The sequence below is a fragment of the Dryobates pubescens genome, chromosome Z (genome assembly GCF_014839835.1).
Source record: "Dryobates pubescens isolate bDryPub1 chromosome Z, bDryPub1.pri, whole genome shotgun sequence".
In the NCBI taxonomy this organism is placed as follows: domain Eukaryota; kingdom Metazoa; phylum Chordata; class Aves; order Piciformes; family Picidae; genus Dryobates; species Dryobates pubescens.
In genome coordinates, this window is record NC_071657.1 from 27733980 (window position 1) to 27758696 (window position 24717).

Genomic DNA, 24717 nt, shown 5'->3' on the forward strand with positions numbered 1-24717 from the left:
AGGTAAAGAACAAAAAGAGAAGAGATTTCTGATGGGAATTCTAAAGCATTACTGCTTTTTCATGTGCTCCAGATCTGTAATTTCTACTCTATTTTCCCTGTTCTTTTTTATTTGAAGTCAGTCAAGAGATTTATTTGACCTGCTTGTGGATCTCATGTTCCTTTGGGCTTTAGCCCTTTTATTTAATGATTTGTGGCTTTTTAATGCTTAGAACAAATCAGTAATAATCTTGTTTCTCAAAACAGTAATTCCTAGAAAAAGTAGAAAAGGTATTAACACCTCATTTTCTGGAGAAAGGAAGAATTCTAGGAAAAAATGATAGTAATTTTGAAATAATAAGAAACTTAGACTTCACTTACTGAACATTCAAGAAACTTGCATACTTTGAGCTGCCTGTGGTTGAATCCATACAGTCTTGTTTAAAACAAAACAAAACAACCCTAAACAAACAAAAAAACACCCCTCAGAGCACAGACTTGTCTGCTGATATCAACCGTGCAAAGCAAAATGGAAGCTGCCCTGAAAATTGCCCTTTGCCATATGCTCCATGAGGATGTATGTGTTCTGGATATATTTTTCATTGTATTACGTTAACAGCTACATGCTCTTTATACTGCAGGTATCTATCGGAGTTCCTCTATGCCTGGTTAATGTCAACACTGAGCCGAGCTGACAGCTCTCAAATGGCAGAGGAGAGAATAATGGAGGAACAACAGAAAGGCCGTAGCAGTAAGAAAACAAAGAAAAAGAAAAAAGGTATCTAGATGGAGAGTGTAACTTGTGCCTTTTTATCCCACTTCATGCAGCCATGAAGAATTACAGTTCAAACTTTGTTGAATCAATGCTGATGTGGGTAGGAAAAATGTTCTAAAGTTTATGAAGACTGAATGTAAACTTTTTAATTTAAAAAGTCATCCAGTGAATAATTTTTATTTCCTTACTTTTAAATAAGTCTTTCAGAAAAATTGAAAATAATTTTTATTCGCATCTTGAGCAATTGTATTTTGTGCTGCATCCTATGAGATGTGATTAACAGTTCCAGACCAGTAGCCTTTGAAAAATAGTACCTTTCTACAGTCTATAGTTCTTGCAGAATGTTGTTGGGTTTTTAGAGACTGTAGCTAGATTCAAAGACAAAACTTCCAGTAAATTTCTGTACTTTCTTTTTTACCTCACAAGGTGTTTCTTAGTTTTGCCGGGGTGAATTGCCTTGTTTAATTTCAGTGGTACTAGTTGTGGTGGTGAGAGAAGGTTCAGTTCTCCCTCCCTCACAAAGAAAGAAACCACGGCTGATTCAGTCAGAGAAGCAGAGATGAATTAAAGCTGTATTTACAAGCAGTGAATATATACACAATATACAGTATCTACAATATGTACAGGAATATACAGCAAAGTAAGTAATACAGAACAAAACTCCCTCCTCCAGCCAGAGGAGGGTTCCCACCCCTCCCTGTACTCCCTCTCTCCCCCTACCTCTCTTTTTTTCCAAAAAGGGTTAGAGAGAAAAAGGTAATTATTAAGGAGGAAATTTTGTTAGGCTCAAAGCGCATGCAAGAATTAGTTTTTTCCTTATCTCTTATTCAGGGTCAGCTCCAGCTAGTTGCTCAGAGAGACAGAAGCAGACAGGCCGAACAGAACAGATTGGAACTGAGAAAGATTCAAACTGAACTAAAAATTAAAGTTGCATTCTACCAGTGAAATTCATTTAGAATATCTGAATGTTTTCAATACATTTAGCTAGTGTTCCAGCAACTGTCTCTTAAAGGCATAGCCTAAAATGGTCACACTAGTGTTGTGCAAAAGCCCCTTTAGAAACTCATGCTTTCTCTGGTGTATGTGTGTGGTGGTCTGGCCCTGGCCTGGAGGCCAGATACCCACCAAGCCGCTCTATCACTCCCCCTCTTAAGTGAAGAGGGGAAGAAGGGAAAGAAAATATAACAGAAGCCAGGGATAAGATAGGAGCAATTTAATAACTCTAATAAGCAAACAGCAATAGACCGCGCAGAAGCAAAGAAAGCAGAGAGAGAGATGTTAGTCTCTACTTCCCTTCAGCAGGACGGTGGTCGGTCTCAGGAAGCTTGGTAGTTCCTTGGGAGGATAAACGCCATAGACGAATCCCCCCACTTCCTTCTTTCACTTCCTACTTATACCTGAGCTGACGTCATATGGTATGGAATACCTCTTTGGCCAGTCTGAGTCAGCTGGCTCAGCTGTGTCCCCTCGAAGATTTTGCCCACCCCTCAATGTACTCCTGGGGCAGGGAAACGTTGAAAGGACACAGCTTGAATACTGGATTTAGCTGTAGCCAAAACACTGCTGTGTTGTCAACTACTGCTGCAAAAAAACCAAACCACAGCACTAGAACAGTACAGTGAGGAGAATTAACTCCAGCTCAGTTCAACCCAATACAATGTGCATGAAAGAAAATTGTCATTTCCCTTTTATGTCATAGCCTGCTACAAAAAAAAGGAGCATCCAAACCCAGGTAGCATTTAATGTGGGCTTATCCTGCCTGTCTTCTGACATTGTGGTATATTCAACTTACCTCAGCATTAACATTGCAAGTTATTGTGATACAGAAGCTCACTTCTGATCTTTGCTATTCCTTTGTGTGTTTATCCTTATCTTCTTTTCAAGGGGCACAAACAATTAGATGTGATTCTAGGAACTAAATTCCCTTGCCTCTAGAAATACAGAAAATTACAACTGTATTTTACACTTCTTAAAAAGGTGCTTATTGTGGGGCAGTTTGGCAGTAGTTAAACACTGGAAGCTAAAGGAGAGCTTAAGGTGATACTGTCAGGCTAAAAATCTTTTATATTAGGATAAAAATACTTTATCCTTTTAGTCTTGAAAGATTCTGTGAACAAAGCAAGCAGGCTGCAAACTTTAAATTCTAGTCTGTGGTGTAGTGTTTAGGAAAGATGTTGAGTTGCTGGAATGTGTCCAGAGAAGGGCAAGGAGGCTGGGGAGGGGTTTGGAGAAAACCCTATGAGGAGAGGCTGAGGGAGCTGGGGTTGCTTAGCCTGGAGAAGAGGAGGCTCAGGGGAGACCTTCTTGCTCTCTACAACTACCTGAAAGGAGGTTGTAGCCAGGTGGGGGCTGGTCTCTTCTCCCAGGCAACCAGCACCAGAATAAGAGGACAGAGTCTCAAGATGCACCAGGGGAGAGGCTGGCTCTTAGGAACAAGGTCTTCACAGAAAGAGGGATTAGCTATTGGAATGTGCAGCCTAGGGAGGTGGTGGAGTCACCATCACTGGAGGTGTTCAAGGAGAGACTGGATGGGGCACTCAGTGCCATGGTTTAGTTGATTAGATAGTGTTGGACAGGTTGGGCTCAATCTCAAAGGTCTTTTCCAACCTGATTTGTTCTATTTTTATTCTGTTCTAAATAATTACATGCTAATACGTTACACTGGCTGTCCAGGCCACATTATTTCAGTTGTGGCAGTGTGGTGTCCATGTGCCTGTTAAGTATGTCTGAGACACATTTTATGTAGTCAGCAGCTAGGTGAGTGGAAATATTTGTCTATGCTTTTCATGCTTTGGTTTTCTTTCATGATTTTACAATATAATTGAATTATGTCACTGAGCTGTTTTGATCTGAAATTAGTAGCTGTTCTTATGTTGAATTAAGGAAAATATTCTTCTGTGAAATTTGCAGTTCGCCCTCTCAGCAGAGAGATCACCATGAGTCAAGCGTACCAAAATATGTGTGCTGGGATGTACAAGGTAATTTATTTGTGGTTGCTGAACAATGGCTTCCATTTTTTTGTAATGGGAATTAAGTGTACGTTGCCAGTAGAGCTAGAAGTTAAGTTCATGTTCATAATGTGATATGGTAAATATTCTTTCTGTCCTTCCAGTTATAGCTAAATTGTAACTTCATGTTGCTCCCAGCAAAGTATGACATAAAGCTAACACTTGGACTGTATTTATGCTTTCTTTTTTAGACAATGATTGCATTTGACATGGATGGCAAAGTAAGAAAACCTAAATTTGAACTGGACAGTGAACAAGTTCGATATGAGCACAGATTTGCTCCATTCAACAGTGTTATCACACCACCTCCAGTGCACTACTTGCAATTTAAAGTGAGTGACCTTAAAGCATGGTGCCACTCATGCTTTTATAAAAGTCATTTGCTCACCTGCTTTAGACATTGTTGTCATTGTAAGAGGAGCCTTTGATACTTCACAGAGCATGTCAAAATGTCAGGGAGTTCTAACTTCAGTTGTGTGTAAGGAAAGTATATTGATATTGCTTTTATTTCTTACTAAAATTAGACTCTTGAATGTTTCAGAATTGGTCTGATGTCACTGTTCATGAGGTGCTTGTGTTGGTTTGCCAGAGAAAAAAAATCTCAGAAGTCTACTGACACTTTCTGGCTGTGGTTTACATAGCACTATGTCTTTATTTCTGCAGCGAGTAAAGAAAATTAAACTAAAGTAATTTTGAGCGTTAAATCACCAAAGTGTTAGTTGGAAGGGACTAGTGGAGGCCTGTCCTGTCCAGTTTCCTCCTTGAAGGAGCATTATAGATCCTATCAGTTATGTCTTTCACCAAGTATGAAAATATCAAAGGACAGAGATTTTCCAACCTCTGGAAAATCTCATTTACTTTTTCTGGGCCATTAGTCTTGGATAATCTGAGGGCTAGGATAACCTTTTTTCCCTAATGTCCAATCTGAATTATCCAAGCCACAATTTGTGGTATCTACCCCCATGTTATTTTGTCTGCTGTTAACAAGGAGCATGTTCTCTTCCAACAACTTGGTAACTGCTTTTCAGGTAGTTGTAGACTGCTAAGTTTACCTGTTAACATCCTTGTCTAACTGAAAAACCCAGGTCTGTTGACCTCTCCTTTGTTAAAATGTGCTCTGTGCCCCCAGCCATCTTTCAGATGTTACAGCACAAAAATTGAGTATAGGACCATAAGCTTCCTTGATCTGCTGGCCATACTCCTGCTTGTATAGTCTCTCATGAAGCTTGTCTGATTTTTAATAATAGCAGCTTGCTGGCTGGTATTCAGCTCAGCAGCCACAGTTACCCTGATACTCATCCCGCTGGTTGTTAGCCTCTGCTGCTTTCTGGGATTATTCTGCCTCAGGTGCAGACATTTGGATGTTTCTTTTTAGATTTCTGCTGGCCACACTTTTAAGTTTCTAAAGGTCTGTCTGAACTGAACTCCACATTTTGTATACCAGCCACTTTTCCTAATATGAAGAGTTGCAGTGGAAATTAAGACTTGACACAGCTTTCTCCTTGTCACTGAAGATTTTTTTTACCCCTAATAACAAAAGAAGAAAAAGTTGGAAGTATCAAATGATACAAAATTACATTTTGAACAGCTTCGGCATCTTGCTTGTTGTAGGCTTGATTTGAGTAAACAATACCATAAACTTCTATTTTTCCCTGGTATTCCCTGTAATTTTGTGCCCTGCTCCATGGCACTATGAAAGCAAATAAATGACAAGTTGTTCAGGAGAAGGATTGGTTTATGAAGAGTATGAGAAGTTAATTGCATTTTTTTTGCACTAATAATTAACCATCGTATTGCTGCTTGGTATTTGCCATTTCAAATGTTCTCAACCTCAGTATTTATTCTTAAAATACTTAGTTGATGTGGCTTTTTTCTTGATCATAGTCACATGCTTTCATTTAAGGTCCTAAAAATACAATTTGTTGGCAGTAGTTTTTAATACACATTTATGTATTTCTGTAACACACTAGGAAATGTCTGACTTAAATAAGTACAGCCCCCCTCCTCAGTCGTCAGATCTCTACATGGCAGCTAGCAAACACTTCCAGCAAGCTAAAATGATTCTGGAGAATATTCCTAATCCAGACTATGAGGTAAGACTGAAATACTGGGAAAAGGAGTATTTGCTTATAAAAAAAAATAACTGTGTTCAGCTGGATCTGCTTAAGCTCCTGTCATAAATTGAGTTTCAAAATGGAAGTGCTGGCTGGAGGAAAGTATTGAAGGGGCTTGAAGTTCAGATTGTAACATGGGAGGCTTCCTGCTCTGGTTGCTGCTTTTGGGTTCTGGGTGTTGGCTCTTCTGCAGAGATGGCAATGGCATGAGGAGGGGTGGGAGAGTAGCTCCGGCTTGGGCTTTTAGCTCAATTGTTTCTGCCTGCTGCTCGCTGCTGCTTTCTGCTGTGCTTTTTTCCTGCAAAAAGGTAATTGTGCACTTGTATTATGATTATCTGATTTGCACAGTAAACTCTTATCTTACTCTTTTTTGTCTCATCTTGGAGGAGTTTTTTGTGTTTTCTTCCTCACTTCAGTGTGTGTGGGGGGCAGACAGGTTAACCCATTGGTTTTGCTTTGAGCCATTATAGATCCAAAGTGTACTTTGTCAAAATACCGAGCAAACCCTGAGTGCTTTGAGAAGTGGGCAGAGGATGGTGGTGGCATCCTACACAGTGGTCTCTTTCAGTACATTAGATAGCATAAACAGGGTAGCACACACTGGCCCAAAACTTCTCCCCATTGAGTATCTCAGATGCTAGATAGCAATTTAGTTCCTTCTCACATGTTGGCTTCTGGCCTCATTCTAAGAGCATGTCAGTGTTAACAAGAAGGTGACATGCCTGCCTCTCATACTTGGAATCTGGTAGGTCACAGGTACTCCTGAGAGGTGGAAGAGTAATTTTGTGTCATCTGGCAGAAAAGAGGACTGAATCTAGCACTTCTTTTCTAGACCAGTTTTCTAAGCATGGGGCATAAACAACAGGTAGCAATTTCTCCCTCTTTATCCATAGCTTATAAACTAAGTGTCTGTATTTTGGAGCAAGGGCTTACTCAGTTGCATCAGAGCAGGTTAAGAACAGTTTGGGGCTTAGTTCCCTAGGGAATTTAGGAATACCTGCCTGTTCTGTGGATCCTGCTGATAATCAGAGATGAGCCTTCTGACTAAGGATTAGAGGTAGTTTGAACATGCCCAGAGGACTTCCATGCAAAAATCCCCTAGTTTGACACTCGAGTTTCCCCTTCTCACCATGTCACATTGTTGGGGGTACGTGCATAGAGTTTGTCTAAACCTTTATTTGGATGTCTCAGAACTTGCCGTAGTTTAATAATTTTTGAACATAAGCATGGAAAGCAGTGATGTCTGTGGAATGAAGCTTGACTACTGAAATTAAAAACCCTTTCATTAGTCCAGCTGTTATACCTCAAAATGCCCTGATACCTGTTAAACTGATAGTGTAAGGACTGCTGTATTGTTAAAGAGTATGTAAACATTTGAATACTACCTTTGAAACAATGTCGTGATCACATACTTCCACTCAAAAACTTCTTGCTGTTTTATATTTAGATCAATCGAATTCTGAGAGTTGCTAAACCCAATATTGTGGTGATGAAGCTGCTAGCAGGAGGCCACAAAAAGGACTCCAAGGTATGAAAACACCAGCTGAAATGTAGTATTACACACCAGGCTGCTGCAGCTCTCTTGCAGGCCGATAAGGAGTTTCACGCCATAGTTACACCCTTAAAAGGACTGGGAAAATCAGTTTTTCCCTTTGAAATAGTATGTTGGTTATTTGATGCAGAAAATTCTTTGCTACATGCTTTGGAAAAAGAATTGGGAAGTGCATGTGGAATGACATGTACAAATATGGGTGCTCTTGCAGAGCAAAGTAAGTAATGGTTAGCAGTGTAGCAGCAGCTGGTGCGAGCATCAGGAATGCTGGCTGTCAGGATTAGCAGGTGCCACATGGGCCAGCAGGAAGAGAAGGGCCTTAAGTCTTCCTGCCAAAAGCTAGTCATAGAACTGTGAAGGACCCCACTGAACAGACACACCAGCACTACTGTGCCTGTGACTACTGGAGAAGGATTGATGTATCCAGAACTGGGTTGGAATATTTCCAGATACTAATTTAAAGACTCAGCATTTTATTTGTTGCCTTGAAAAAGCTTTTGTTCTGTCTGCAGGGTATCCTTAATTTGGGGTATTAAATTCAGTAGCACTGCTGCATAATGTTTTCAATCTTACCTTTTTTAGGTTCCTCCAGAATTTGACTTCTCACCTCATAAATATTTTCCAGTTGTGAAGCTTGTTTGAAAGATACTTCTATGATACTTGAAGCATTGTATATCAGACATAGGATGAATTGTCTAGTACTGTACCCAGATATCCTGAAAATCTGTAGTCTACCTTTCCATTATGTGATCTGAATGACAGCTGCTGTTCTCAAGTGGTTTGTCTAAAGTTGTATTGGAGAAGTTGATTTTTAACTGTATTGTTGAAGAATGCTGTATCTTAATAGACTTTCTTACAGTTTTAATCATAATAGACTTATTTGTGAATGAGCTCTTGACAGAAAACTTGTGAATGCAGTAGAGCCTCATGTCTGGCAGACACAGCTGAGCTCCTGAAATTCTACTTTGAACAAAGCCACTTGGGAAGTTGTAAGTTTCTGTATTTTTGTCTAAATTGTATCAAATTTGCTTAGTTTATCTTGCAGGGGTTGGCAGGGAAAGAAGCCAGTCTTTCTACTTGCAATCTCTACAGAAATTGAGAGCAGCTGAAAACTGATCATTTAGCTCCTACTGCAGTGAATTCAGTGGACTTTGTGTTGCTGAAGTCTATGGTCTAGGAGGCATTTTGTCTGAAATGTCAAAGTCCTTCAAGACAGTGCAAAATGGATTATTTCTAGTTGAAGTTTCTTTGTCTTTATTATTTATGGCACCTGAGAAGCTGCATAGTTAATTCTGTAATCAACAGTAGCGACATAGGATTTTAGTCTTCCCCCTTCCTATTTTAATGATTCAGCAACTTTATTTCAATCTTGTTGCTTTGTCATTGCTAAATCCTTCCACTGCTCAGTCAGCTCTTGCATGACCTTAATTCTCTTGTTTGGAATGCATTGCTGGTTAGTAGAGGTAGAAATCCCAAGCAGGAGCCTCAAACCTACCCTTTCCTTCTTGGAACAGTTGTTCCTCATGTGCTTCCTGATGTGAAGTAACAAAAGTAAGCTGTTGTGTTGAGCAACAGGGGGGGGGGGGGAGGGGGGGGGAAGTTTACAAACCTCATTTGCTCTTTGACAAACCGTGCTGCTATGCCTTACCTGGCCCATAAATGCAAATCCTCCAGGTTTGACTGTGCTGGGCAGGACAATTCATGTTGGTGCAGAATGGATTCCTTCATAGTGATGAGTTTGTAACTTTTTGATGATGCAAGATATTTGTGTTTCTCCAAACATAACAGTTGTACTGTGCAGTAGTACCACTTTGGCTTTATCACCTAAGCTATAGCACTGCTGAGCTAGAGCTGGAAAAGAGTGAAGCTGTTCTGAAGCAGAACACCCACTAGTCTGCCATCAATTTGCAGCTTCCTGAGATAAGCAGGAGTACTGCCCTTAATACATGGGTTTCCCATTTGCTCTGTTAAGGAGGTTGGCTACTGTTTTATAGGTTTGCTTATCATCAATGTACTTGAATGCTTCTGTATCATTGCCAAAGCAATGAAAATCCTGGACAATGTAATGGTAAAGACAGAAGGTTTGTTCCAGTGTAGGGCAGCAAGAATCCATCTGGCTTTTGCTGTCTTCTTGTAAACAATCACAAACATCTTTCGAACTACTTAACAGCAGCTCAAGAACCATCTTTCATATTTGTCCAAGGGAAGCAGCAAGTAAAAGAGAAGCCAAGTTCCGCATCATTTTAAAACTAAGAAAACAGGGATGATCGTCTTTCCCATCTTCAAAAATGTTAGACGTAGAAAAACTCTACAGAATACAGTGAATACACAGCAGAGAAGGTTATTTTTATTCTGAAATTACTGACTAAAATCGACCAGGGTTAGTTTCTTTAAAAAAGAAACACATCATGGACAAATAATAATTTAACCCTGAGATGGTTACAGCAATGAAGTTTTCCCTACCTCACACAACAAAAAATTTTAATGAGGCAAACACTATGTAAACCACAGTTCCAAATAAACCTCTTCTTCAGTTAAAGTTCTATGTAGTAGAGCTACAGGCCCCTAGTCTAGTAAAAGTCTACCACTATAATTACATTCCCATGGCACATGAAGTCATTGAGAATAACATTAGTATTCCTGTGTGCTTTTGAACATTGCTCTGCAGGTTTGCAGACCATCTGCTGTCAGAGGTATAGAAACTGCTTTGTGTAAAGGTGGTCTTGTTTGTGGAGAGGTTGGCATCCATCTGGCTAGCAAGAAGCTCAGTCAACTTTGGGTACTGTACAGAAATACAAGCAAAAAAATTGTTTTAAAATAGTTCTCCGGTAATGTATGAATTACCTTAAGAAGTTTGGTTTTGTTTGTGGTATTACCAGTATCAAGTTAATGTCATTCATTCAACTTGAATACAGTGTTTTGCTGTACATTTTATACTGACTATACTCTAACAATAACTATTAAACTGTTGATTAACTTCATCTCAGCTGTGCTGCTTTTTCCACAATAAAAGCCCTAATAAAATGTCCCTTTTACTCACAAGACAGGTAAATATTTCAGTATTTAAAAATGCCCTTGTCACTTAGAGATGATTGTACCTCTTTCTCCTGCTTACAAGAATTTGTTTCTCCTGCTATGTTGATTTTCCTAGCCCAGACCAGTTCTGACCAACTTAAATGGTGGAAAAACCAGAGTAACCAGGACATCAGTAATACAAGTTAGTGCTTTTCTTAGAAGAATTCAGGTTACACAGGGCAAGTCTTAATAGTGAGTATTTACGTATTTGAGCTTGACAGGCTCTGCCTTTTACTTGGATGGCAACTCACACACTTTTCATTCATGAAAGAACCAACCTTAAACTTGCATATTCAAACACCATCAGGTACAGAAGTTGTGAACTAGTACACCAAGGAATGACATGCCACAAAAGCAGTTACAAAATGTTGCATTAAGAGAAAGTCAAGACAAATTTCTGTTTTCTTAAATGGAATTGCTGTTTGGGAAGCCAGCCATGCCTCTCTGTTGCCAAGCTGTCTGGATGAAGGTTTGCTCATACTCACAAAGATTGCTCCAAACACAGGCGTCAATCTTGACAACTGACACAAATAGGCTCTTCAAAGCTGCTGGCTACACAGAATGGAGGTTGGACTGCTGTTAAGGGTGCCAGAGTAGTACTGGAGTGTATTTCTAGGTTATTGCAAGTAAACTAGGTTTCAGTTTACTTTCAACAAGCTTATATAAAGACAAGGACTACAGAAGATTCACCACGATACATTGTGCATAACAAAGGACTTGCACAACAACTACAGCTGCACCTGTGGGAGGCGCTGAGATGTTTGGTAAATGCATAGTCCGGTTTCACCTTTTCCAGCTGAGATGATCACTGTTTCATAAGCATTTGCCTTTTTTTAGTTTTTAGCAGAAGATAGTGCCTGGTTGGAATAAAACGTAGTCCAGTATACCATGGTATACCATTACACATTACTTTTGTCATAAAAAAATCCAGAAGTTTGAATTTTTACACCTGAAACTTGTGCAAGTTAGTGGTTACTGAACCATACCATAGTACTGATACTGTGAACAACAACAAAGCTTTCAGAGAAATCTTCATGGCTAATCTTTTAGTAAGACACTATTGCTAGAATCCCCTTTTCAAAAACAAACGCACACCAACACAAGCAAACAAAAGAAGCTACAAACACCCCCAGGACAGTGTTTCAGACTGGTCCCAGAGGGTGTACTCAGTAATTTCACTTAGGAGGCCCAGAAAAACAGATCATACTGCTTAATAGCTGAGCACTACCATCATGCTTTATGAGTTTATCTCCAAGGACAGAATAGGCACAAGGGTAGATGCCAGCATGGGATGTTTTTCATCCTTCACATCATTCGTCAAGTTATGTTGCCTTCTCTTAAGCTGCTCTTAAAAGTGGGCTGGGGATTTTTCTACCACATTGCTCAGGGGAGAAATGCATCCTCAGCAGAGGCTCTCATCTACCACCACTCCACACATGCTGTTGCTGCAGTGTGACCAGACATGTTAGCTAGCTTCAAAGTTACTACACTTACTGCTAACTGGTTTTAATTTTGTAATTGGTAAGAAGTAAAGTCATTGCAGAGGTAAAGCTGCTTTAAAATGAGCATTTTCAGCACATAGTTAAAACTGTTTTCCTTCCCTTTTTACCATTTTAAAATGAGAGGCTGAAATTTTTGGTTTTTGGGGTTTTTTTCCACCACTGAACCAGTATTAAAACTTCACAAAATACTACTTCATTTGGACCCTTAGGAAGCTTTATGAAAAGAAAACATTTTTGGATCACTTTGCTGTCCTCATTGCTGCAGTTATGTGAAGAGGCAACCAAGTTGCATCATTATCCTCCTTTGTTCACAACTTCTTCGCCGTGCTCAGGTAGGTGGTTCTTCATAGCTTCAGGGTTTTGAGCAAATTATGGAAAAAGAAAAAGGTACAGAAATCGCTTTAAGAGGCAGAAGTGACTGTATTCTAGGTAGAGAACTATCTAGAACACAGCAGGAGAAATGCTGAGATGACTGCTAAGTACTGTATAGCAAAGCTACAGATACTGTCCTTCCCCACCATGTGTTTAACAGTAGATTCAGTGGTGCTTTATGGAAAACAGGTCACACTGTCAACGTGAGGGAAATCAGCTGCTGTATCAGCTACAGGATACCATTCAAAATACCACCTGAAATTTTTCAGCACATGGTTAAAACTTAGGTTAAAACTGTTTTCCTTCCCTTTTTACCATTTTCAGTCCCTGCAAGTGCTGCTTGCTTGTCCATTTCTGATTCAGCTTCGTTCTCATCTAAATTGTAATCAATATCCTTGTCCTCCTTCAGTGCTTCATTTTCATGTTTGTCTGGAAAAGTATTAAAATAGTTAGTTTTATCCTGTATCATCAAGTCATCTGTACAAGAAATGGTTAATGTAGCAGTCTTTAACAGAATTTACTTTGCTGATGAATTAATTGCTGTTAAGTTTCATAGCTGCTTTTGCTGTAAGTTTTGTCTAAAGACCCAGATAAAACACAGAACCTTTGGGGATTCACATGGTGTAATAAAGTTTGGCCAGCACTGAGATGGACAGAAAGGAAAAGCATTGAACAAATTCAGAATACATTAGAAGACAGTCTAATAGTAACACCTAAAGCCAGTGCTGAAAACTTGGCTGTGGTGTCACTTTTAAATGTGCAGCCACCATCCCTACAGCCTATTTTAGCTTTGCCACTTCATGTTTTCATCTGACACTCAGGCAGCTGTAAATGTAGCATTAAAAATCCTAGTACTTTATGATGTGCTAACTTGACACAAGAGTGTTTTTCCACAAAAGATTTCCTTCACTCAGTCATTCACTCATCTCAAGCAATGTTTTTTTTTTCTTCAGTTAACCAGACAGGAAAAAAAAGTCACAGCATGGAGCTACAAGGACACTCGAGTTACGAGAGATCAGACTCTCTGGTTCTGAACATGCTTAAGCCAAGCCCTCTAAGCAGTAATTATCTCAGGCTTGAGAAACTTTTGTTCTCCATGTTCACACCACATCAAATAGATTTTTAGGTAGAGACCTAAAAGGTCTAAAATCTTTAAAAGATGCTTCTACTGAAAGAAGAGAGGATGCTAAGAGAATGTGTAAGAAATCTTTTTCTACCTTAGGCTTCTTTGGCTACAAGGAACCTATGCAGTAATGCATGGTATTTTTTGAACAATCAAACCTGAAGAACATCCTGCTAGTCTTGCTAGCTCACAGAAATCCTGGCCTTTCACAGGCTACACAGAAGAGTTTTTTCTTGCACTAAACGGATGACTTTTCAATCTAATTGTTTCACACCTGTGGGGCCTGCTCTGGCCAGTATCTTTCTGGCATTCTGGAGCAGTTTGAAAAATAGAACTTCAGCAGTGCAAATGAGATTACTTATCCCTGCCAGGTTCTCAACAGTGTTAACATCATTGCTCATGATTCTATGAATGCTTTTACTAGTTAAAAAAAAAAAAGGCATTTTTTGTGGGTATCAATTCCTGCTCTAACTGCCATAAAGCTTCCTCTTGATCACTCTGGGCTAGAGGGTCCACCCAAGACCAAGTTTCTCAAGACAGATGTCCAATTCTGGTCAGGCACAACATCAATACTCCGCTGCTCAGTGCTGTGGAGGCAAATGGTCTTATGTGATAGATGCCAAAACCTAGCACCACAGCAACATCTGATCTGCAGTTTTGCAGACTCACAATAGTAAACTTCAGGTACCCAAAGTCTTAGGTCAAATTTTATTCATGCTAGGTTTTTTGATGTTTGGTTGGGGTTTTTTTCAGAAATAGGCATTTACACACAGGTACTATAACAAGACTGTCTGCACATCTCTGTACTTAATGCCTTGGGTGATTATCTCATCCTTACCAAATGCATCATGTTCTTAAAAAGCCTCTTAAAAAGTATCAAGAAGTTTCCGGGCTGATTTCCCCAAATGCCTTGTACAGCCAGTGGAAAGAGATACAGGAACGCTGCTACGGTGTTGCAGAAGAACCCAGCCTGGTACCTCCGTGTTGCCTAAACAGAAGCCTCCATCTTTACCTACAGACTTGTAGAAAAGTGCTGGGGACTGATGAACCTTTTCCATCTCAACACTAACCTTTATGAAACCTTATACTAAGTCTGGTCAGCTGCCACTACTGTTGGAGAAATCGTGCCCTATTCCACACTTTCACTTCTTTACTGTTCTTAACAATAAGTGACATGCTACCAACCAGCATTTCCAGGGGGCAAGTCATCCTGCTTAGCATCATCATTTAGGAGGTCCTCCCTCTCAATTTCCTCACTGGCAGCCTGCCCTTCTGCCACCTGTAATGCATCTTGCCCAGCTACATGTTTTTCATCTTCAGATGGATTCAACTCCTTTTCGGAGTCAGGCAGCATCTCCTTATGAACTGCAGCAGGCTTGAGCAAATCCTGTGAGTTTTTCAGTTGACTAGAAAGCTTCTCCTTTTCTGCCTTAAGCTCCTGTTTTCTGGTATCAGCTAGGCTGTTAATTCTTTCTGTAAACAAGAAAAAGAATTATGAGTAGAATGCTTTACAGTGGTGGCACAGGTTAAAAAATTCTAGTAAATACTAGTTTATCTTTGTCATGCAATGCTTGCTTTTCCTCTGAAAGATTACCTTACAATCACATCAGATCCAAAGACAAAAAGAAAACAACTTGTGTTTTTCCTAGTGGGAACTGCTAAAGGATGGCGAGTGTTCACTGACTTGTGCTTCTACCTACTTAAATTTTTAGTATGCGTAGTTAATAAATTGGGCAGATGGAATTAAGCAGTTGAAATAAACATTCCAGTGTGGTATATAAGCACCAGGTTTCTGCATGTTGCTTTTCATTACTAGCAATAAAATTGATTTGATGCTCAAAATACCTCAGGACAAGGCAGTCACAGAGGCTGATTTGCAAGTACATCAAGGCTGTTCTTATTTTCTAATACGAAGAGTAAATGTAGGAGGGTATTAAGGTTCAGCAGTCATTACCACATCTCTTTTTCCTGAATCTATGTATTTTCAACTACAATCACAATAGCATTTTCCTGAATAAACTACATGTAGGTGTTCTCAATTACTAGCTCTCTAAAAGGAAAGATGCATGCTCCAAGATTGTAGTTTAAGACAGCATGTAAGCATAATTCAATGGGAAAATGAATTTCTATCACACACAATATTATGCAAGACTGATGTACAAGGATACATCAACTCTAATTAATAGATTCTGAGAGACAAAACATGGGGAGCATGAGAATGTGTTTCAAGCTCAACTTTCAGCTCTTCTGTAAGTAGGGCCAAGCAAGATCTGTCGAACTTACTCAATCTACTCAAACATTTTTATTACATGCTTGAAAATCATGGATTCCAAAAGCAGGGTTTTTCCTCCGTATCAAATGATGAGCATGACTCCATAATCGTAAATATTTGGTTTTCCCTTTACATGCAATGTGTCAATTACAGCAAAACTGAACCAGCAGACATGCTAGTAATAAAAATGTTTGAGTAGATATTATTTCTCTACACCCATGGAAAATTGCTTAAAGCTTAGTCTACCAGTGTCCCTCTTTCCATCTTGATCTTGTGTACAAGAACATATTTTAAATTAGATTACAAGGACTCCAAACCAGTTGATAGTAAGATAGTGATTTCAGTTTCACCTTCAGCCTCCAGAGGGTCTGTCTTTTTTACTGCAGGTACTGCCTTAGGCACATCTTCACTCAGTTTCTGCTGTTCCAAGTCAGCCTGCTTGAATTCAATTTGCATCACAGCTGGCTGTTGAGTAGTGACCTACAAAGTACAGAGATAAGCATTGTGTGTATGTACAATGTACACAAGTAAGCGTTCATCTACATAACTGCTCCTGGATTTGAAAAGGGAAGCACAAGTTGGGTAATAATTGAGTAGAGGAAAAAAAATCCTAACATACTGAAATACACTTGGATGGAGTGAAATTTTTATTGGTGATTAAAGTACCACATCACCTTGAAAATGCAGTGATGTTTCTATGTAACAGCACAACACATCAGAAGAATTTAACAAACCTTCTTTAATCTGGTTGCAGCTAACAATGAGGTTACTGTTCTCAGTCGGTGCTTCACAAGAAGCACTACATTTTATTCTCCAAGGGTCAGCAAACTGTAACACCCCACTTCTCCACTGTTGCCCTGATACCACATCAGGGTCAGCAGAGCTAAACACCAGATGGCATTAATTACCATTAGTAATGCACAAGAACAGGACATACCCTTCCAACCTAAAGCATTCTCTGATTCTGTAACACAGCTTCAAATTGCAAGCTTGTACAGAACTCATCTGAAAAACTCTGTTGAATGCAGGATTAAGAGAGGGAAAACCTAAATGAACAAACTAGGAACCAGTGTGCATCTGACATGATGGAGCTTCCTTAAGAATGCATGCAGTACTGGTACTAGTCTACTTCCAGCATTTGACGAACAAAAGATAAAGTTATAATTTTTTTGAAGGGATATCTGTCTAGAATTTCCTGTCTCTGATACTTCATTCATCTTGTAGCTCCCACACAATGCAACTTCCCAGGATAAAAGGTCACAAACTTCCCACCATTTTACATAAAAGACTGGACACAGACTGGAACCATTACCATGGGGCTTTGCTCAGATGTTTCAGCCATTTTCTCACACCCATTTCCAGCTATTTGCAAAACCCAACTCCAGCCCTCATTCCTTTACCATGTCCTCTTATGAAGTCATCAAATGGTTTCCTTTGGTAGCCTTTACTCAGCCAAAGAGAAATGGGTACAATCCACTGCCTTTTCCAAAGAGAGTAAGCCACTGTTTTGGGTTCAGCTAGGACAGATTGGAGTTTCTTCACAAGAAGTTGGGAGGAGCCACAGCCAAGACAGCCAGCAGGTATTTGATACCATACTGACTCATGCAGGTAAGGGTGTTGCACTCTGCATTACTCATTACTTTCTTCACCACTGTTGTTATTCTTGTTCACTCATTCTTTCTATTGTTCTATTAAACTATTGCATTTTGCTCCAAATTTGTCCTTCCCATCTTACCAGGGGGAGGGTTTTGGGGAGCAGTCATGCGAGTGGCCATGTGGCATTGGCTATGGCTAGGCCTGAATACATGACAGCCATTCACAGTATCGCTTCTCAAACACTGCTCACATCATAGAGACAGTGATTTGGAGTCTCCTACAGCGCCTCTCCCTCATCTGTCCTCAGAATCACTTAATTTCCTGTATGCTCAGAAAGAGTCAACAAGTGTCAAGGAAACCAGTGCAAAATTAATGAGATGGGCTAATGTCAGTTGGATATAGAAGGAAGGTGGAAAACCCTTAGGAATTACAAATAAAAAGATTGAAAGAAATTACCCAAATCATACCTGGCTATTTTTTTTTGAATCTTCTGAGAAGCTTTGGATTTCTCTGGTTTGTGGCACATCACTCCCCTTTTTTCTAAGTTCATCTATCCTTTCTTCACATTGTTCCTTTAGTTCCTTCATCTGGTTGATGCACTGTGACCTGGAGAAAACACGAACAAATTAGCAATTGTTAACTTCCATCCATGCTCGCTTCTAAAATTTTCTTTTACAAATCATTTACTCCTCCCTCCTACCTTTTTTTTTTGTATTGTTTTCTTGTGCTTACATTTGAGAAGTCAGTAAGAAAAAATGGGCTGTTAACCTAAGACGTAAGAATAAAGTCGTAGTGAAGGCAGCTCAACTTCTTCTGGAAGAAATTAACTTACATTGCTTTTATTAGACCAGCTCAATGAGTTATGTGTATTTTTTTGCCTTCCACTAAGCAGTCAATTTCCATTAAGTCAAAATCAGATTGGATCCTTCAAGCATTTCTAATAAAACAACAGCTGAGTATTTAGATTTTAGTTAGGAAGAGAAAATAGTAAGATACTGGTTGCAACAAAAAGTGTAAACTACTGCTGGCTAACTGAACACTCAGTATTTCATCAAGTGCAATACTGCAAGACAAAATATGTATTACAGAAACAGTGTTTATCAGTAGATAAAGAAGTACAGAATACAGAATTAATGAGGTTGGAAAAGACCTTCAAGATCATCAAGTCCAACCTACCACCCAACACTATCTAATCAACTAAACCATGGCACCAAGCACCCCATCCAGTCTCTTCCTAAACACCTCCAGTGATGGTGACTCCACCACCTCCCTGGGCAGCCCATTCCAATGGCAAATTACTCTTTCTGTGATGAATTTCTTCCTAACATCCAGCCTAAACCTCCCCTGGCACAGCTTGAGACTCTGTCCTCTTGTTCAGGTGCTGGTTGTCTGGGAGAAGAGACCAACTCCCACCTGGCTGCAACCTCCCTTCAGGTACCTGTAGACAGCAAAAAGGTCTCCCTGAGCCTCCTCTTCTCCAGGCTAAGCAACCCCAGCTCCTTCAACCTCTCCTCATAGGGCTTGTGCTCAAGGCCTCTCACCAGCCTTGTTACCCTTCTCTGGACACGTTCAAGCATCTCAATGTCCTTCTTAAATTGAGGGGCCCAGAACTGGACACAATACTCAAGGTGTGGCCTAACCAGTGCTGAGCACAGAGCACAATGACCTCCCTGCTCCTGCTGGCCACACTGTTCCTGATACAGGCCAGGATGCCATTGGCCTTCTTGGCCACCTGGGCACACTGCAGGCTCATGTTCAGCCAGCTGTCAACCAGCACTCCCAGGTCTCTCTCTGCCTGGCAGCTCTCCAGCCACTCTGACCCCAGCCTGTAGCACTGCATGGGGTTGTTGTGGCCAATGTGTAGAACCCAGCACTTAGATGTGTTAAATCTCATGCCCTTGGACTCTGCCCATCTGTCCAGCCTGTCAAGGTCCCTCTGCAGAGCTCTCCCACCCTCTAACAGATGAACTCCTGCCCCCATTTTGGTGTTGTCAGCAAATTTACTGATGATGGACTCAATGCCCTCATCCAGATCATCAGTGAAGATATTGAACAGGATGGGGTCCAGCACTGATCCCTGGGGCACACCACTAGTGACTGGCTGCCAGCTGGGTGTGCCACCATTCACCATCACCCTCTGGGCTCAGCCTTCCAGCCAGTTCCTAACCCAGCACAGAGTGCTGCTGTCCAAGCCACAGGCTGACAGCTTGGCCAGGAGTTTGCTGTGGGGGAACAGTGTCAAAGGCCTTGCTGAAGTCCAGGCAGACTACATCCACAGCCTTCCCCACATCCACCAGATGGGTCACCTGATCATAGAAGGAGATCAGGTTGGTCAGGCAGGACCTGCCCTTCCTAAATCCATGCTGGCTGGGCCTGAGCCCTTGGCCATCCTGGAAGTGCTGTCTGACTGCACTCAAGATGCCCTGTTCCATAATCCTGCCTGGCACTGAGGTCAGGCTGACAGGTCTGTAATTCCCTGGCTCAACCAGGATGTCAGCCTTGGTGGCCTTCCCTCTAATTTTCACCCACAGGCACTCAACCTGATCACCCTTAATCTCTAGTTCCATGGTGTCCAGAGCCTCCTTGATGTACAGGGCCACCCCTCCACCCCTTCTCCCTCACCTGTCTCTCCTGAAGAACCTGTAGCCATTGATTACAGTGCTCCAGACATGTGAGTCATCCCACCACATTTCTGGGATGGCAACTACATCACAACTTTCCTGCTGCAACAAGGCTTCCAGCTCCTCTTGTTTGTTACCCATGCTGCATGCATTAGTGTACCTGCACTTCAGCTGGGCTGCTGGTTTCACCCCTGACTCCAGCTTACCACCCTCAGACTGCTGTCTGGGGGGACTGGTTTCAGCCCCTTCCCCCTTTGAATCTAGTTTAAAGCCCTGTCAATGAGACCTGCCAACTCCCTTCCTAGAACCCTTCTCTCTCTGTGGGATAGGCTGTTCTCATGTGCTAGGATCTTTCTCCCCCTCTAGGACGGATGTACTCCATCTGTTGCTGGCTGACCTGGTGCCATAGAAAGTTCCCCAAGATCAAAGAAACCAAAATTCTTTTGGTAGCACCAGCCTCTGAGCCACTTGTTAACTACACCTGCTGTCCTGTTCCTTTCAGTATTTCTTCCTGCAACTAAGGGTATTGATGAAAAAATTACCTGTGCCCCTGACCCCTCAACCAACTTTCCCAGAGCCTTGAAGTCCTTTTCAATTGCCTTTGGACCTCATCACTCCCCACCTGCAAAACTATCAAGGGATAGCATTTCCTAAAGATGCAAGTAGTGTGTCTCTTTTAAATTCTTCTATTAATTATACAGTGCCACTAGTGCTTTAACCTTTGTGATAGCAACAGTCTTCTTTTAGCAGTCCTATTGCTTGCCTTTCCCTCACAGTTCCTCTGGGTACGTCCTAGGCTGCTCTGTGCAGCAGTGTTCTCTCCTTCTGTGGCTGTACTGATGATCCTGTCCAAACCCAGGAGCGCTGGCAAGCTGGGTTTGTCATGGAAAGTGACCTGCCATCAGGGCATGTTCACCCTGTCTCCCCGACTCTCTTAATCTGTCACTTTAAATTTCTATTAGAGGAAGGACAAGATCTAGGAAATAACAAAGCACATAAGCATTACCCTGTAACACACACATAGAAAGCTTAGAAACCAGTCATCATACAACCCCAAGTATGCACCAACAAAGGAGTTTGTTGGGGTTTTCAAATCCTTTTTTTCTTTCTCTGTATCTTTTTACACTTCAGGCAACTTTCAGATCAATGTGTGCCATCAGCTACAGATCTGACAAACACACCTTTCTGCACGCAACATGGATCAAGACACTGCAAGTTTTACCTCCATCTCCCCAAAACATGAATGTTAATACCCCTGGTGTAGCTGGTTTAGACAGCCATGTTCTAGTATCTTAAACTGCAAATAACCCAGAGGAATTCTCAGGGCATGTGCCTCTATGACAGCAGATCACTCATTTTTATTGCATGTTTGTCATCCTGCACCCCTGCTATTTAGAAGTGAATAATCTGTTGTGCGGTTAACACTCAGAATGGAGGAAGAATGGCAGACAGACATGCTATGACCTGGCAAAATAATTACTTTAATGAACCGACTAATTACCTTTACTATCATTTCATCTTGACTAGGTAATACTCTGAAGTCTGATTTTGTGAATGCTAGCACATGGAGGAGTCACCAGAATAAGAGTGTTTCCTAAGAGTAGCTATGTGATGCTTAGCTCCTGGCTGGGGTTAAACCACAACACACCCCTTCCAAAAAAGATTTCTCATGCACTCACACTCTTACACTTGTCAGGGCTGCAAATATCAAACTAATGAACAGACTTTTTTACACATAGCAGGATTTCCAAATACATGGCTACATAACAAAACTCCTAAGAACCAAAATGCATTTGACTATTAAAATATTTTCACAAGTTCAGAGGCTTCCATTTCTCTCTGGCTGCTGCGAGAGAGAAGGGTCAGTGCAGCCAGCTAGGCTTTGATGAAGAAGCTCTACCACAACCAGACAACACTAGGCACAATATACACCAAGGATAACTTGGTAAGTTGACTGCAGAGGAACACACATTCCTTTTGCACGTAACACCAGTAAGCTCAAGTTAACTCCTGCTGACTTCTCTATGGAAAACACTAAGCTTGTAAGCTCAAAAAAACCCCCACAACATCCAACACCCCCCAGCCCCCAAAAACACAACCAAAACACACACACACACACACAGATACACACATACCCCACCTAAGATTTGGGCATGAAAAGAAACAATGGATTTTGTGCCTTCTAAGTTAACAGATTTTGTTCTTATGCATTACACACACATGACCAATTTTTTCACTGTCTTCTACAGTGCACTATCCAATTGTTGTAAAAAACTGATTTACAATACAAAAGGTATTTGGTTCCTGTCATCTTTGTATAACATTGTCAATTATGCAATTAATTCTCTTCATTTTTTCACAGGGCAAAGTGCATTCCTTAAGTGTGAAGCCTTCATTCATATAACCTCAAGTCAAAGGAGTAAACACTGGCATTGCACAAACCCAGTAAGCATGCCAAATGCACTAACACTTAATTCTTCAGCAAGGAAAAGAAAAAAAAAAAATTCAAGGTTTGGCCTGCACAATTCAAGCTCTTTGATTGATCCTGTGGATGTAGTCTACCTGGACTTCAGCAAGGCCTTTGACACCATCCCCCCACAGCAAACTCCTGGCCAAGCTGTCAGCCCATGGCTTGGATGGGAGCACTCTGCAGTGGGTTAGGAACTGGCTGGAGGGCTGAGCCCAGAGAGTGGTGGTGAATGGTGCCACATCCAGCTGGCAGCCAGTCACCAGTGGTGTGCCCCAAGGATCAGTGCTGGGCCCCATGCTCTTTAACATCTTTATTGATGATCTGGACGAGGACATTGAGTCCATCATCAGTAAATTTGCTGATGACACCAAGCTGGGGGCAGGAGTTGATCTGCTGGAGGGTAGAGAGGCTCTGCAGAGGGACCTCGACAGGCTGGGCAGATGGGCAGAGTCCAAGGGCATGAGATTGAACACATCCAAGTGCCGGGTTCTGCACATTGGCCACAACAACCCCATGCAGAGTTACGGGTTGGGGTCAGAGTGGCTGGAGAGCAGCCAGGCAGAGAGGGACCTGGGGGTACTGGTCAATGGTAGGCTGAACATGAGCCTGCAGTGTGCCCAGGCAGCCAGGAGGGCAAATAGCATTCTGGCCTGCATTGGGCACAGTGTGGCCAGCAGGAGCAAGGAGGTCATTCTGCCCCTGTACACTGCAGTGGTTAGGCCACACCTTGAGTTCTGCGTCCAGTTCTGGGCCCCTCAGTTTAGGAAGGATGTTGACTTGCTGGAGCGTGTCCAGAGAAGGGCAACAAAGTTGGTGAGGAGTTTGGAACACAAGCCCTTTGAGGAGAGACTGAGGGAGCTGGGGTTGCTTAGCCTGGAGAAGAGGAGACTCAGGGGTGACCTTATTGCTCTCTACAACTACCTGAAGGGAGGTTGTAGACAGGCAGAGGTTGGTCTCTTCTCCCAGGCAACCAGCACCAGAACAAGAGGACACAGTCTCAGGCTGCACCAGGGGAGGTTTAGACTGGAGGTTAGGAGGAAGTTCTACACAGAGAGAGTGATTGCCCATTGGAATGGGCTGCCCAGGGAGGTGGTGGAGTCACCATCACTGGAGGTGTTCAGGAGGAGACTTGATGGGGTGCTTGGTTGCATGGTTTAGTTGATTAGGTGGTGTTTGATGATAGGTTGGACACAATGATCTTGAAGGTCTCTTCCAACCTGGTCTATTCTATTCTATTCTATTCTATTCTATTCTATTCTATTCTATTCTATTCTATTCTATTCTCATGTTGAGCTTTTAAATGAAATCTGGCTAAGCAGTGGCTGCTGGAAAATGTACAGCAGTTACCATTTTTGATGGAAAATCATCATGAGAACACGCAAACAGCACATTCTGCTGATTTTCTCCACCTACACACCAGAGGATGTGAAGACACATAGAGGGAACAAGAAATGAACCATAAGAATCCAGGAGAAATTCCTACAAATACCAGAAATTTGTATTTAGTGCAGGGAGACTGTTCCACATTTGTGTTCAGTTATTCATACCTTATGGCAGTGTGAAACCTCAACAAAAAACGTGATGCAACTGTAATGCAGAACACACAGCTCTCAGTTCTGGTAACACAATGAAGCGCAGCTGCTCATCAGGTATTCCCATAGCTTAGTTCTTAAACCTCTTCTGTTTAGCCTTTGTGTTTCAATTTTCCCCCCACTCTTAAATGTACTTAAATATTGCTGTCTTTCTCCACCTGCAGTGGAAGGAACATTATGAAGCATAGGAAAAATCTGTGGATACTTTGATGCCAAGTGCGGTAAGATCAACTGTGTGCAGTTTTGGACATGCCAGGTGTTACTTTCTAATGATGTACATTTACTAACAGTTTATAACTACCACAAGAATGTTCTGGATTAATACCATACCACCTACCACTTCAGAAGCCATCTTTTAGAGAGAACATACTTACAGGTCATAAGAGAACTTCTTCTGAAGGTTAGTCTGGTTCTTCTGAAACCAGTGAACATCTAGCTGTAGTTTTCCGTATTCTGTCTGCAACTCTTTCAAGTGTTCTGACCACATAAGGATTAAAACATATACATTAACATAAACACACACCTATACATACACTTACATCTATCACACCAGAAGTATCAAACAGCAGGTTGACAGTAAGCATGCTAACTCCATCCATCTGTCATGCTCATTACGCTTTGTATACAAATACACAGTTGTTGCATTTATTGATCACAGATGCTCAGG

At 41.4% G+C, this 24717-nt stretch overlaps 2 protein-coding genes across 2 annotated transcripts in view; one reads left to right on the forward strand and one right to left on the reverse strand.

The window, feature by feature from the left end:
- NAA35 (N-alpha-acetyltransferase 35, NatC auxiliary subunit) overlaps nt 1–8144 on the forward strand; it is a 32648-nt gene extending 24504 nt beyond the window's left edge. The window contains exons 17-22 of the mRNA XM_009907769.2: nt 620–756; nt 3664–3731; nt 3953–4093; nt 5732–5854; nt 7323–7403; nt 8010–8144. Coding sequence (XP_009906071.1) covers nt 620–756; nt 3664–3731; nt 3953–4093; nt 5732–5854; nt 7323–7403; nt 8010–8069 — 610 coding nt within the window. The 3' untranslated portion in view covers nt 8070–8144. The remainder of the gene's footprint in view (nt 1–619; nt 757–3663; nt 3732–3952; nt 4094–5731; nt 5855–7322; nt 7404–8009) is intronic.
- A 920-nt stretch (nt 8145–9064) lies between these two features.
- Nucleotides 9065–24717, reverse strand: part of GOLM1 (golgi membrane protein 1) — a 32719-nt gene continuing 17066 nt past the window's right edge. Inside the window, exons 5-10 of the mRNA XM_054178599.1 lie at nt 24425–24527; nt 17835–17973; nt 16122–16251; nt 14685–14972; nt 12692–12805; nt 9065–10209 (exon numbers count right to left, since the gene is read on the reverse strand). Of these exons, the coding sequence (XP_054034574.1) occupies nt 10193–10209; nt 12692–12805; nt 14685–14972; nt 16122–16251; nt 17835–17973; nt 24425–24527 (791 nt within the window). The 3' untranslated portion in view covers nt 9065–10192. The remainder of the gene's footprint in view (nt 10210–12691; nt 12806–14684; nt 14973–16121; nt 16252–17834; nt 17974–24424; nt 24528–24717) is intronic.